Raw genomic sequence first — 14,806 nt, forward strand, 5'->3', positions numbered from 1 at the left:
ATGAGAATGGATGCAATCACTCCAGAATGGGAGTGTGGAGAGCTTCAGAAGAGAAGGGGTCTGAGGACTGGCCCCTGGGACAGTCCAACATTAAGATGTTGGAGAGATGAGGAAGAACCAGCAAAGAAGACTGAGAGGGAATAATCAGTGAGGGAAGAGGAAAGTAAAAAGTGTGTGCTGTCCTGGAAGCCAAGTGAAGCAGTGTTTTAAGCAGGAGGGAGTAACCAACTGTATCATACGCTGCTGAGAAATCAAGTGAGGTGAGGACTGAGATTTGACCACTGTACTTAGTAACTGTGCAGTCATGAGTGACCTTGCCAAGAGCAGTTTTGATGGAGCTCAGTGGGGAAGTCTGATTGGAATACATTTAAAGAGAGAAGATAAGGAGATAAGTCGTCTCTATACACCAGCAATAAGAATCAAAAATGCAATTTTTAAAAAGCTACTGTGGCAATGAAAATATAAATTATCTATGAAGAAAATCTAAGAAAAGATGTGCCAGAGATCCTTTATGGAAGAAATATAAAACTTTATTGAAACAGAGAGCCATGTCCTGTTCAGGTAGGGCTACTCAAGATTGTAAAGATATCCGTTCTTTCTGAATCAATCATAGTCAACGTAATTCCAATCAAAATCCCTATAGGGTTTTTCATGGAATTTGACAGGCTGGTTCTACAGTTCATATGGGAGTGCAAAGAAAATCCAAGGCATTCTTGAAGAGCAACAAGGTAGAAAAACTTACTCTGTCAGGTATTAAGATTTATCATACAGCTATTTATACTTGAGAGTGTAGCACTGGCACAGAGGTTTGACAAATAGGCCAATGGAACAGACTGAAAAACTCAGAAATAGACATACCTGTTTGGAGATTTGATATATGCCAGATAGCACTGCAGATCAGTGAGGGGAAATGATTAATTATATAATAACTAGTGTTGAGGAAATTGGTTTGCCATAAAGTGATAATAAAATTGGGGGTAGGTTGTATAGCTCAGTGGTAAAGCATGTGCTTAGCATGCTCGGGGTCCTGGGTTCAATCCCCAGTACCTCCATTAAGATAAATAAATAAATATACCTAATTATCTCCCCCCCAAAAAAGATTTTTTAAATAATAAAATTAGATTCCCATCTCACATCAAACACAAAAATCAATTGTGGGTATACTAAATAGTTTAAACTTTTAAAAGAAAATCAGAGTTCAGAAGTTCTCAACTAGCAGTACCTCCACCCAGGGAATATTTGAAAATGTATAGGAGTGTGTTGGGTCGTTATAATGACAGGAACAGTGCTAAAGGCATTTGGTACCCAGAGTCCAGGGATGCTAAGTGTCCTGCAACATGAGAGACAGCCCCACATAAAGATAAGTGTCCTGCCCCAAATGCCAGTAACCTCCCCACTCACAAAGAAACACTAAGTTAGGAGAATTTCTCTGTGATATTGGGATAGGGGAAATTTTCTTTAAAGAAATACAAAAAAAAAACAACCATAAAGGGAGAGAGTAATAAATGCAATGACATTAAAATGAAGTGCCTCTTTTCATTAGGAAAAAAAAAAACAACAGAAAGTGAAAAGACAAGCCACAAAGTGGAAGACCATATTTAGCACTCATATAACTGACAATGTATTAGTATTTAAAATATATAAATTTCATATACCAATATATAAAAAAGGAAATCTAGAAGAAAAATGAACAAAAGATATGAACAAGCCTTTCATGGAAAAGGAATCTGAATGCCAAGAGACATGAAAAGATGCTCAACCTCATTAGGAATCAGGGAGATGCAAAATAAAATCACAAGGAATGACCAAACAACACCACCACCACTAAATTCCATTTTAATTCACCAGATTGAAAAAAAATAATGTAAATTAAACAATACTAATTTACTAATAATGTAAATTTAACAATGCTAGTGAGGATATGGAACACTTACACTTCTGGTGGGTGTGTGTATTGGACAACCAATTTGGGAAACAATTTGATGTTATCTAACAAATTTGAACATGTGTATACTTTACAACTCATTGATTCCACTCCTAGAAACAGACCTTAGAGAAACTTAGGCAAGTGTACTGGAAAGAAAGTTTATAGCAACATCGTTCAGAATTGCAAAAAAACAAACAAACAAACTAGAAACAACAGATGTTCATCAACAGTAGCATGTCTCTCCTGTGGTAGGCTTAGCAGTGAAGTACTAGGCAACAGTGAAAAAGAAAAACCCAGCTGCAGATGGGTTTCATGAAAGGTTTTGTGACAGATTCTCAGGCACAATGGCACAATTTGGAGTAAAGATAATATGCAGAAACATTTAGCATGGTACCAATATTTAACAGTTCAAAAGCAAGCAAAACTCAAGGGGAGGGTATACGTCAGTGATAGAGTGCATGCTTAACATGCACAAGGTCCTGGGTTCATTCCCCAGTACCTCCTCTAAAAATAAACAGATAAACCTAATTACCTTCCTTGCCCCAAAAAAGGCAAGCAAAACTAAAGAGTATATTGTTTAGGGATACTTATGTATGTAGGAAGATAATGAAGAAATGCAAGGGAGCGACTTTTAAGTTCATGATCGCAGGTACCTCTGGGAGAAAGGCAGGGTGGTGTGCTGGCAAGGAACCTGTAGGGAGCTGCGGTGATGCTGGTAATGTTCTGTTAAGGCAGATGGTGGGCTCCCAGGTGTTGATTCTATTATTATGCTTCGTGACTTACCTATTAAGTACATTTCAGGTAGAAATTATCTGTAAATGTGATCTACATATATTAAGCGTTTTGTATGTTTCTCAGTTGCATCATTTCTTTAAATGAAGAATGGAGAAGAATCCCCTCCTTCTGAAACTTTCAGGCCGGGAGCTGCAGAAGAGAAAAAAAACTTCCTTTTCAGTGACTGCATCTGTTCCCAGCTGCAATATTGCCTTTGGAGGCACAGAGCTCCCTGGTCTCCTCATCCTGTGGGCCTCAGAGCCAAAGTCAGGCTGCAAATGGCAGGATGGCCCTTCCCCAGCTAGGTCAGGAGGACAGGAATAAGCACTGACTCTCTCATGATCAAGGCTGTGCTCAGTCACTGAGCCTGCCAACATTGTCATGGGATAGCAATTGAAACATCCAGTAGGAAAATGCACAGACTTTGCCACGGCAGCTCCATCTGGGGGTCTCTGAAGGTGGGGGTGGGAGGGTAGACAGGAAACAGGGAGCCAGGAGAAAGAAACCTGCTGGCATCTTCACTAGCTCGTGTGACCCTGGGCGGTTCACTTCCCTTCTCCAGGCTCAGATTCCTCCCCTAGTCTTCTTTGGGGTTTAACTGGAACAGACTTCACAAAGTAGCTTCCAGCCTGAATACCAAGGATTCCAACTCTAAGGTCACTTGAGGGGAAAGAGTTTGTGCAGTTATGCTCCTAGCCTCCAGGTTGGTGAAAAATTAAGCGTCTCTCTATTGACCAGATCTGTTGAGAGTATTGCTGAGTTGGCTCTCCAGGAACGTGGAAAAACAAAACCACGTGCAGCTACAAATGGCCATTCTGGAGTCAGAAACTCCCCTTTACACAATTATCCCAGAGAATATAAATAGAAGTAGCAGCAAAATGGTCCCCAAACCTGTGTGAGCCTGTTCTCCCTCCTCCACACCGCCTTTGACTACACAGGTTTGTGTCTCTTCACACGCAGCCTCCCTTTGGCATTCTTCCTCATGTGCACGTTTTGAAGGGGAAAAGAAGGGAAGAAATCCTGTCTGTGTCAGGTTTTCCCCATATAACCTCTGTTACCTCTAGATTGCTCCTCCTCTTTATAGCAGCCACTGTCTCTCCTAGAAGAGACTTGTCTGAAAGTGAGCTTTGTCATTTGGGGGCTGGACTAAGGGTTAAATTAAAGAGACAGCTGTCTATACAACTGGCTAGAATGAGAGGACGGCTCAGCAGCATTTGTGCCAGCTGCTTCTTCCTTTTCTTCCTTCTTGCTGTCTCCGTTCCACCCCTCTGGCCAGGGGTGCTGAGCTGCCAGCCTCCCTGAGCTCCTGGGAAGTTTCAAGTAGCGAGCTGGAAGCTAAGTCATAACTTCCCCTGGACCAGAGATGTTTCAGTCTCACATATGGAAGTGGAAAGGAAATCTAAAATGTACAAGCCACTTTTTAATCCCTTGGAGATAATCGCCCTCTCCTTCTTCAAAATCTTCTAGGCTTATTTTTAAAGCCATCTTTTTGCTCTTAGCGCTTTTCCTTTTGCCCTTGAACTGTAGGTTTTTGTTTGGTTTGGTCTGGTTTTTCTCAGCAGCACTTTTGAGGAACAGCTTTAGTAAAGGAAAGAGAGGCTATGTGTTACTCTGGGTGAGTCACTGTTCTTCAGTCAATGCGGGTGAGAATCTCCAAGATTAACAAAGATTGCCAAGGGTGGCTGCTGTCCAGTACCCAAATGCTTACATAGTTTGCCTCCCCCCTCTTTCCATTTTAGGGTGAAAATAATCACGGACAAGAGAGGGAGGAGATTTATGTGAATAAATAAGATACTGTTTTACAGCCAAGGCAACATTCAGATTCTCAGCTGGCAGAAGAATTCTTGAGCCTGATCTGTAGTGAAAGCATGAGCAAACTGCTAAATGGAATGCAAAGAGAACCCTGGGCTTAATCTCCGTTCCAGTCAGTCTACAGAGGAGGTTCAGAGCGGTACTATTCCTGGAAGGCGAGGTGCTTACCCACACGCTGCCCCACCCCCAGCGTGAGAAATCCCGGGCCTCCAGGACCATGCCAGCAGCCTGGCTCTTATTTCGGCGGTCCAGTTGCTTTGGTGAAATTGGAGTGAACACTGCCTATCCCTGAAAGGACCACTCTGAAAGCGATTTATAAACTGTAAAGTACCAGGGGACGTCAGGTGGCCCTGTCACTCACCCGTTTTGGTTGTAGACTGCACTCCTTCAGTTGTCTTTTTTCATTATTGGACAAAAACCACAGAGTGTTGTGGTGAGAGGTCAGGCCCTGCCTATAATCAATCATGCACAAGGCCCAGGGCCTAGAAGCAGAAATCAGCCTTAATTCGGGATTTCCCAGTCTACACATGGAGAGCATTTGCCAGTCAGCCACCTCACAAAGACGTCAGAGACTGGTCAAGAAATGACCCTCAGAAAGTTTTGGGTGGGCGGAGGGCTTTAAAGCTTTTTGAAGGAAAAACTCTCAATTTCAACATGCCGTTATTACTTCTGCCCTGAAGTAAAAGCCCTGGTGTTTATATAGCCTTTGATTCCAATGTCAAATATCGGATGACTCCTCACAGCTTTGTTCTGAAGTGGGGAGAAGGCAGTCATGCCAGCGTCGCCGACTCCAGTCGGAGGCTCTGCCTTCAGTGACTGGACGGTAAGATCGAAGAGCCAAAGGTCCATCCACGTTACCGGCTGGGGCCTCCTTGGCCTATATTAAAGGACTTCTGTCTCTGGCTAGCACCTCACCCAGGCTCTCCATTTAGTAAACAAAGGAACTTGAAATCTGTAATAAAATTAAGTTGAAAAAAAACAAGAGCTTCATGATTCCATTCACCCATCTGCCCATTGTTTATTTGGAGTGTGTACTTAACAGCACTTTCCAGAACAGAGTAATCCCTATGTAGAGACAAAGATGGCTCAAAGACCAGGGCATGGGGGTGTGGGGGGGGAGGAACGTTGCATTCCTTCCCTCCCCATCCTCCTTTTCCCAGAGCCCATCCAGCTGACAGGTGCCAGAAGGGAAGAAATGTTCACAAATGTTAGTTTCCAGCCCCAAAGAAGCTGTCACAAAAGGGAGACAGAACAAGGCAGCTCATAAAATCCTTCAGCTGAGGGATGTAGCGAGACCTATCTAATTACACAAGATTAGAAACGGTTTAACTTGTTGAGAATGTGCTACATGTGAAATGAAATCAAATGACACCTCTGGCACCCTGTAATGATCCTGTGTTGGGAGGGAGGCAGGCACAAAGGGTTTGTTCACGCTATCAGTCACGCCAGTTTTTCTCATCCAACGTGTTCGACACATCTGGTTTTAATATGGTGGTCTAAGTGAAGTCAGTTAACTTTTCACCCACTGTTCTGGCCCTCCCTTTCCTTCTTCACCATTGACTTCCATTTGTGTTGGCCTCCTCCGTCTTTCGCCCATCCCTTCCCAAGCTAACAGAGGTGGGTGAGGATTGTGCTGCGAAACTTGGCTTATCTCTGGGCTCTCGATTCTTTCACTGTTCAGAGAATGCTGACAATGGTTTGAAAGCAAGACTGGTCTTTGTTGCAACTCAAATACAACAGATTTTAGCCGTGGCCTTCCACCTAATATGTTAAACTGCCAGCACTGAATAAGAACTCCCTAAGTAATCGATGAGTCACAAAACATCCTGATTTTCAAAAATTAGGAAAAGGTCATCTCAATGATTCTTAACTAGAATGCTCTGAAAATCTGGTGTTTGCCTAACCGGTTTCTAGCTAACAGACGAGTAATTGACCATTTTGTCTCTGTGTTGGTGATTATATACTGAAAATCTACAAGATAGGTGTGTTTCCCATGAAAATAGAATTTTCAAACTATAAAATGAGTTTCCTTATACACCTGCCTCGTCAGAATTGAAAAAGAGCTTTATTCCCCAAACACCAGAGAAAAAAATAGTGGGATTTTGTAAATGGCCATGATTAAAAGCCAAAGTTTAGGGGTTTTTTTAGTGCTTTGATACAAAAAATGTTAATAATATTTACTCGCATTTGGTGTTTTTTCACCTTCTTTAGATTTGTGCCTCACAGGATTTTGCAAACAGCGAAATTTGTAACTCTGAGCTGACAGGCATTGTCTACTGTGATTATAAGGTACAATTTAAGTTGTGTGAGAGCTTGACTCTTTAGGACCTTTTCCTGTGTTCTGAATTCTCTCTGGACTACAGATTGTCGTTGGAAGGAGAGGGGCGTGAATGATCTGCAGGTCTTCTGAAAGGTGCAAAGTCTTTCAGGTGGCTTCTGATGTATTTTTCCTCTGTCTGAAAGTAATCCAACAGGGAACTTCTGTAGCAAATGCCTTAACCCCAAGAACTGACTAATAATGGACCGTTTCATGCTCTCTGGCGAGCCAGTGGGAGTGATGGTTTGGGGCACGTGTACCATCCAGTGCCTGGAACATCACAAGGATGTCTGTCTGTGTAGGGCTGCTACCTGCTGTGTGGCGCCATGAAGGGGCTAGCAGAATTGGTGTCTATAGCCTTGACCTAAGAGAAGCACCATTTTTCCTGCATTCAAAGTCAGCCCACTTTCATTAAGCACCTACTACATGCAAAGCCTTGTTAGGTTTCTGTAACACACTCTGTAATGTGTTACTAGATTTATTTTTCAAAGTGGCCAGGTGATTTCAGCAATCATTTACTGACTACTATATGCAAGCATTATGCTGGGGGTACCAAGATGAATCAGAAGTGTTCCCTGACTTATGAAGCTCAGTGTACAGTATGAGAAAGAAAAACAGTTACAATGGGGTGTGAGAGTAGAGGTTCTGTGCAAAGAGCTTTGTGAGTGCAGAGAAAAGAATGATGAATTCTCTCAGGAGGGTATCAGAAGGGCTCACAAAAAGGAGATGATATTTGAGCTGTATCCTAAAGGATGGGTAGGGTTTCACCAGGCAGGCAGGAGAAGGGGAAATAGAATTCCAAGCAGAGGGAACAGCATGTGCAAAAGCTCATTAAAGCATATTGAACAATTCTTTCTACCATCACTTGAGGGGGCACATATAAGTTGTACTAATGCTGAGTTTGGATTTTCTTTTTTCTCATGATTATATCGCCATTTTTAAATTCAGGACATGATTTTTTTTTTTTTTTTTTGCTTCTTTTTGTTTGTTTGTTCAGGGGGGTTGCATTTTTTGGTTTTGGTTTTTGTGTGTGGTTTTTTGGGGTTTTGGTTTTTGGCGCTTTTTGGGGTTTTTTTTGGTTTGGGGGGGGTTTTGGTTTTTTGCAATGTTCCAGGACATGATTTTTTTTTTACATTTTTTAATTGAGTTATAGTCATTTTACAATGTTGTGTCAATTTCCAGTGCAGAGCACAATTTTTCAGTTATACATGAACATACATATATTCATTGTCGCATTTTTTTCACTGTGAGCTACCACAAGATCTTGTATATATTTCCCTGGGCTATACAGTATAATCTTGCTTATCTATTCTACATATGCCTGTCAGTATCTACAAATTTTGAACTCCCAGTCTGTCCCTTCCCACTCCCCTCCCCATTGGTAACCAGAAGTTTGTATTCTATGTCTGTGTGTCTGTTTCTGTTATCTATTTATGTTCTTTTTTTTTTTCTTTTTAGATTCCACATATGAGCAATCTCATATGGTATTTTTTCTTTCTCTTTTTGGCTGACTTCACTTAGAATGACATTCTCCAGGGACATCCATGTTGCTGCAAATGGCATTATGTTGTCAGTTTTTATGGCTGAATAGTATTCCATTGTATAAATATACCACTTCTTCTTTATCCAGGCATCTGTTGATGGACATTTAGGCTGTTTCCATGTTTTGGCTATTGTAAATAGTGCTGCTAGGAACATTGGGGTGCAGGTGTCATCCTGAAGTAGGGTTCCTTCTGGATATAAGCCCAGGAGTGGGATGACTGGGTCATGTGGTAAGTCTATTCCTAGTCTTTTGAGGAATCTCCATACTGTTCTCTACCAAACTGCATTCCCACCAGCAGTGTAGGAGGGTTGCCTTTTCTCCACAGCCTCTCCAGCATTTGTCCAGGACATGATAGTTTAAGGCAATGAAAAGAAAAGACCTGATAGGTTCAAAAGTCCTTATTAAGTTGTGATGCTTACCTAGTATCTTTCCCATAGCAGGCTCTCAATACATGTTTGCTGAATGATGAGTTCCATATTGCTTTCTATTTATAAATTACTACTCTGTCAAGGACCGGCTTCCAGAGCAAAACTTCCGCCTGTGACTTTGGAATGGATGTTCACAGTTCTGCTCTCTGTCACCCCAGCCTCTTCTACTCTTGAGAAGTATGTCTCTGCCACTGAACCTTAATTGCGTTGATGAGCAGCAGGGAAAACTACCCTTGCTTTGAATCCTCAGTAACCCAGATTTCTACTTGGAGGACCTCTATGAAATTGGAATCCCCTCAAAATGCCATTTGAATGGGACAGTCCTCATGTTGATGACATAGGGGATTGCTATCCTAGTAACTTTAGTGATCCTGGCTAATATGAATAGGTACAGCTCACATTTTAAATTTTATAGTAGAACCTAAATGTGATTGATCAAACACTTTATTTGGCAATAATAAAGATATGACTTGTCTGCCCTAAACAGCCTTGACAGTGTTAACGTGGTACTGTCTGTTCTTTTTGGTTAAGAAAGAGAAGATAAATTTTCATTATTTTTATAAATTATGCAATAACCTTTAGGGTAGTAATAAATTTTTACCTTGACAATCACCAGAGAACAGATGACAGAGAATGTAGTTAGACATAAACCATTTGCAAATTACACACAAGTATACTTGTAACCCTTTTATTAGGTGTCTGGATCCAGTCTTGGGGAGAATTCTCACCAGGGAATCTTGTTTCATTGTGAATCTAAAATGTATTAAAAAGGGGAAGAAAGGCAGAGGGTATAGCCCAGTGGTAGAGTGCCTGCTTAGCATGCATGAGGTCCTGGGCTCAATCCTCAGTACCTCCATCAAAATAAGTAAATAAATCTAATTACCTTCCCGAAAGAAAGAGAAAAAGAGAGAGGAAGAAAGAAAGGAAGGAAAGGAAGGAAGGAAAGGAAGGAAGGAAGGAAGGAAGGAAGGAAGGAAGGAAGGAAGGAAGGAAAGGAAGGAAGGAAGGAAGGAAAGAAAAGAAAGAAAGAAGAAAGAAAGAAAGAAAGAAAGAAAGAAAGAAAGAAAGAAAGAAAGAAAGAAAGAAAGAAAGAAAGAAAGAAAGAAAGAAAGAAAGGAAGAAAGAAAGAAAGAAAGAAAGAAAGAAAGAAAGAAAGAAAGAAAGAAAGAAAAAGAAAAAGAAAGAGAGAGAGAAAGAGAGAGGGAAAGAGAGAGAGAGAGAGAAAGAAAGAAAGAAAGAAAGAAAGAAAGAAAGAAAGAAAGAAAGAAAGAAAGAAAGAAAGAAAGAAAGAAAGAAAAGAAAGAAAAGAAAGAAAGAAAGAAAGAGAACGAAAGAAAGAGAACGAAAGAATGAACGAATGAAGATGTATTAGAAAAATACTTCTTCAGTTCCAAACCTTAGCAGCTATGTGACTGGCTCTTTCAGGCCTAATCTCTACAGCTACACCTTTCTAGAAGCCACAGTACCAGGCCACAGAATGTACTCTCTTTCAGCCCCTCCATTGAACTGGGTAAATTCTTTCCACTAGGAGTTATTAAGTGCTTCCTAGAGCCAGGCACAGTGCTAGGTTCTAAGAATGCAGAAGTAAATAAGACAGCTACATCCCCACCCCATGGCACCCTAAGCCTAGTCAAGTGGCTCATATTCTCTTTGGAGTCACAGTCCCTTTTCAAAATCTGATTCTGACTGGCCTTATGACACTACTTGAGTATTAGGGTGGCAGCTTCCTGTTTCCCCAAAGAAAGACAAGAACTTTTGTCCCTGTTGAATGGAGTCTTGTGAAATCCAATGTGAGAGGTTATTCCTTCTATTTTTTTTTTTTTTGCACGTATTTTTTGTTTGTTTTGGGGAGGAGGTAATTAGGTTTATTTATTTATTTACTTACTTACTTAATGGAGATACTGGGGATTGAACCCAGGACCTCATGCATGCTGAGCTCTACCACTGAACCTATTTACCCTCCCACAAAGGTTATTCTTTCTAGACGTTAACTTTTATCCTCTTCGGGAGCCTGTAGCATGGTAGAAAGAATGTGGCCTCCTGAGCCAGTTTGGGATTATGATCCTCTAACTAGCAGTGGGACCTTGGGTAATTTACCCAGTTTCTCACAAGCTCAGTGTCCTCATACGTACTATGCAGGGTGGTTGTGGAGATCAAATGAGTCCGTGTGCATGAAGCACCTCACTCAAAGTTGGTGCTCCAATACACATTAGTAAGTGAGAAAATGAGATCTTGAATCCAAGTTTTTCTGACTCAAAAACCTAGTCTCTCTGCTTCCTCACAAAGGCTCTGAAAATACTGGCTTATATTTAAGTCTCACCAAAACTCCATAAGGAAGGGAAGAAACACCACAGCTGAAGAAACAAATGGATAGAAAGAGAGAAATATGCTAATTTGTTGAGAGACACTTAGGACATCTGTGACAAAGCTGACATCAACTGCAATCTCAGTATCCTTTTCTAGCTATGAACACTCAGCATATCTCCCTGTGCGGTTGTATCCTTTCCTTCTATAAGCATTTATTGACTACCAACAGGTGCCCAACTTGGTTGTACATGCTTCTGGTGATTTAAAAGACATGATCCATGACTTCTAGGAACTTATAGCCTAGCTGGGAGGCAGAAGCTGTGCCCAACAAACAATTAGAGAAAAACTGTATAAGGCAGTGCATAAATAATGACCAATACTATAGCCAAAATTAGGTGCATTAATCAGCGTGGGCCACCGTAACAAAATACCATAGACTGGACAGCATCAGCAACAGAAACTTATTTTCTCACAATCTGGAAGCCAGAAGCCCAAGATCAAGGTGCCAGCATGGTCAGTTTCTGATGAGGGCTCTCTTCCTGGCTTGTAGATGACTGCTTTCTCACTGTGTCCTTACATGGGAGGGAGAAAGAAAGAGAAAGAAAGCTCTCTGGTGTCTCTTCTTATAAGGGCACTAATCCCATCATGAAGGCCCCACCTTCATATAAACCTAATTATCTACCAAAGACTCCATCTCCAAATACAGTCACACTGAATGGTTAGGGCTCCAACATATGAATTTGGGTCAGAGGGACACAGTTCAGTCTATAGCACTAAGTGTTATGACCATGAGGGCATGACTTCTCTTTGCTTAATTAAAAGTTTTGTTAACACTACTAACATTTTAAAATCTTAATACATAGTGTAGTTATTAAGGCTGTTTTTGAAACAAGATGTATTCCAGTCACCATAGTGTCACTGCTATGGTTTATACCCACATCAGCTCCTGCCTGGACCATTACAGTAGTCTCATTCACTCATTCATTCATTCAACAAGTAGTGTGTGCTTACTTTGTGCCACACACTTGGGTATCCAGTTTTAAGAAGGTTGGTGTGAATCCTACCTGTAAGTGCTTACACTTCAGCTGAGGTATAGCATTAAAAACTCAGTTACCAACTTAATTATTTAAACCCAATTGAGATGAGTGCTACCCAGTAGAAGTAGAGGAAGTTGAGAGCATATGACATGAAAAGGTGCTCTAATCTGGGGAAGCATCGGAGAAAGTGCACTGAGGTTAAAGCTGAGCTCTGAAGACCAAGTGGAGGCAATTAAGCAAGAGCCTAGAAGAAGGGCTTTCCTGGCGGAGGAAGCACCCTATGTGAAGGACCTAGGAGAGAGTAGAGCAGTGCTTCCTTGAAGAACTGAAGGAGAGACAGTAAGGCCAGTGATGGGAAATCCAGGGATAACAGGTGAGGTTGGAGAGATAGTCATGGAACCGGTTATTACAGAACCTTTTAGGCTATGGCAAGGACTTACAACTTCTGTGAACCAAATAGTGGGCAGCTATTGAAGGGTTTTAAACAAAGGAAAGACAAGACAAGATGTGTATGTGTGTACCCATGCGTGCATGTGCATGCTGTGTGTGTATTAGTCTGCCCTGACTGCTAAAACAAAATTCCACAGACTGGGTGTCTTCAACAATAGAAATTTATTTTCTCACAGTTCTGGAGGCTAGTTGTCCCAGATCAAAATCCAGTAGGGTCTGTTCCTGGTAAGAGCTTTCTTCCTGGCTTGCAGACAGCCACTTTCTTGCTGTGTCCTCACGTGGCCTTTCCTCAGTGCATGAGCACAGAGAGAAAGGAAGAGGGAAAGGGAGGAGAAAAGGGAAAGAGAGGGGGAGTGCAGGAGGGAGAAAGTGAGAATGGGAGCAAGTTCTGATGTCTCTTCTTTTAGGGCACTAATCCTATGGGATCAGGGCCCTACCCTTATGACATCATTTAACCTTAATTACTTCCTTATTCTTTTTTTTGGAGGGGGGGTTGGGGAGTAATTAGGTTTGTTTATTTGTTTGTTTGTTTTAATAAAGGTAATGGGGATTGAACCCAGGACCTCATGCATGCTAGGCATGCACTCTACCATTGAGCTATACCCTCCCCCTTCTTTATTCTTAATATAGTCACACTGGGGGTTGAGGTTTCAATATATGAATTTGAGGAGGACACAGTTTAGTGTATAGCAGTGTATGTGTGTTTAATCACCCTGGCCTTTTTGTAGGCAATAGATTAGAGAGGCACACTGGTAGAACAAAAGAGACCAGTTAGCAGGCTGTTGTGGTGGTCTAGATTCCAAATGCATTTGGAGGTAGAACAACAAGTCTTGCTGATGGATTATATGTAGGGCTGAACGAGAGGGAAGTGTCATGGAGGAAATCAAGGTTCTTTCTTGGGCAACTGAGTGAATGGTTGATTGACAAAGAGAACACCAGAGAAAGAGGTGTAGGGATGGAGACATCAGTGCAGCACAACTGGTCTCCCTCCCTTCAGTTTTTCCCTCCACAACCCATCCCTCATGTCAGTTATTTTTGACCAATGCAACTTTAATCATGTTATCCCCCTGCTTCAAACACAATACAACACCCACACACACAACACACACACACACACACACACACACACACACACACACACCCTCCCAGAGGTTACAGGTCCCAAATTCTTAGCAGAGTACACAGGATCCTTCTAGATTGGACCCTAATCTATTTTTCCCACTGCTCTGAACCATGGTTCCAGCCATGCCTTTGACCAAGATATTCCTATCCCAGGAATCACCTTCCTCCCACATGGCTGCCTGATAAAATCCTACTCTTCCTTCAAGATCCAACTCCCATGTCATTTGTCTGTGAAGTCCTCCCTGGCCACCACTCCCCTCCATAGTCAATCATGTCTTTCTCTGAGACCCTATAGCACCTGACACAGGTACTGACTGTTCCTGACTTACGATCATCCGTCTTACAATTTTTCAACTTTATGGCAGTGTGAAAGCAATACACATTCAGTAGAAGCCATACTTCACATTTTGAATTTTGATCTTTCCCCAGGATAGCAATATACAGTATGATACTCTCTGGTGATGCTGGGCAGTGCAGCGAGCTGCAGCTCCCAGTCAGTTGCACAATCACAAGAGGAAACAACCAATACCCTAAGACACATTCTTTATACAACCATTCTGTTTTTAGTACAGTATTCAATAAATTCCATGAAATAGTCAACACCTTATTATAAAATAGGCTTTGCATTAGACGATTTTGCCCAACTGTAGGCTAATGTAAGTGTTCTGAGCATGTTTAAGGTAGGCTAGGCTAAGCTAAGCTATGATATTCAGTAGGTTAGATGTATTAAATGCACTTTCAACTTAAGATATTTTCAACTTGCAGTGGGTTTATTGGGATATAACCACATTGTTAAGTCGAGGAATATCTGTGATTATCTGAGACTTTATTGTATTGCATTGCAATTCATTTGCTCATCTGTTGCCCCCAACTAAACTAAGTGCAAGGGCAAAAACTGTCTGATGCTTCCCTGCATCCCCAGGTCCTACCACAGTGCCTGGAAACAAGTAAATACTCATATATAATGATGATAATAATAATATCGAACACTCATAGAGTAATTACTAGGTGCTGTTCACTGTTCAAAGTGTCTTAGATGCATTCACTCATCTGTATCCTCAACAAGTCTATGATTAGCCCCGTTTCACA

The 14,806-nt window shown here is 41.5% G+C and overlaps 1 protein-coding gene across 6 annotated transcripts in view; it reads left to right on the forward strand.

The window, feature by feature from the left end:
- Nucleotides 1-14,806, forward strand: part of HDAC8 (histone deacetylase 8) — a 210,164-nt gene that overhangs the window by 137,278 nt on the left and 58,080 nt on the right. The window contains exon 10 of one of the 6 annotated variants that reach the window (XM_031446392.2): nucleotides 4,441-6,276. The exons of the other annotated variants lie outside the window; for them this stretch is intronic. Coding sequence (XP_031302252.1) covers nucleotides 4,441-4,491 — 51 coding nt within the window. The 3' untranslated portion in view covers nucleotides 4,492-6,276. Of the gene's footprint in view, nucleotides 1-4,440; nucleotides 6,277-14,806 lie in introns of those variants that run through there. 6 annotated transcript variants of the gene reach the window in all.

This window comes from Camelus dromedarius, chromosome X (genome assembly GCF_036321535.1).
Source record: "Camelus dromedarius isolate mCamDro1 chromosome X, mCamDro1.pat, whole genome shotgun sequence".
NCBI lineage: Eukaryota > Metazoa > Chordata > Mammalia > Artiodactyla > Camelidae > Camelus > Camelus dromedarius.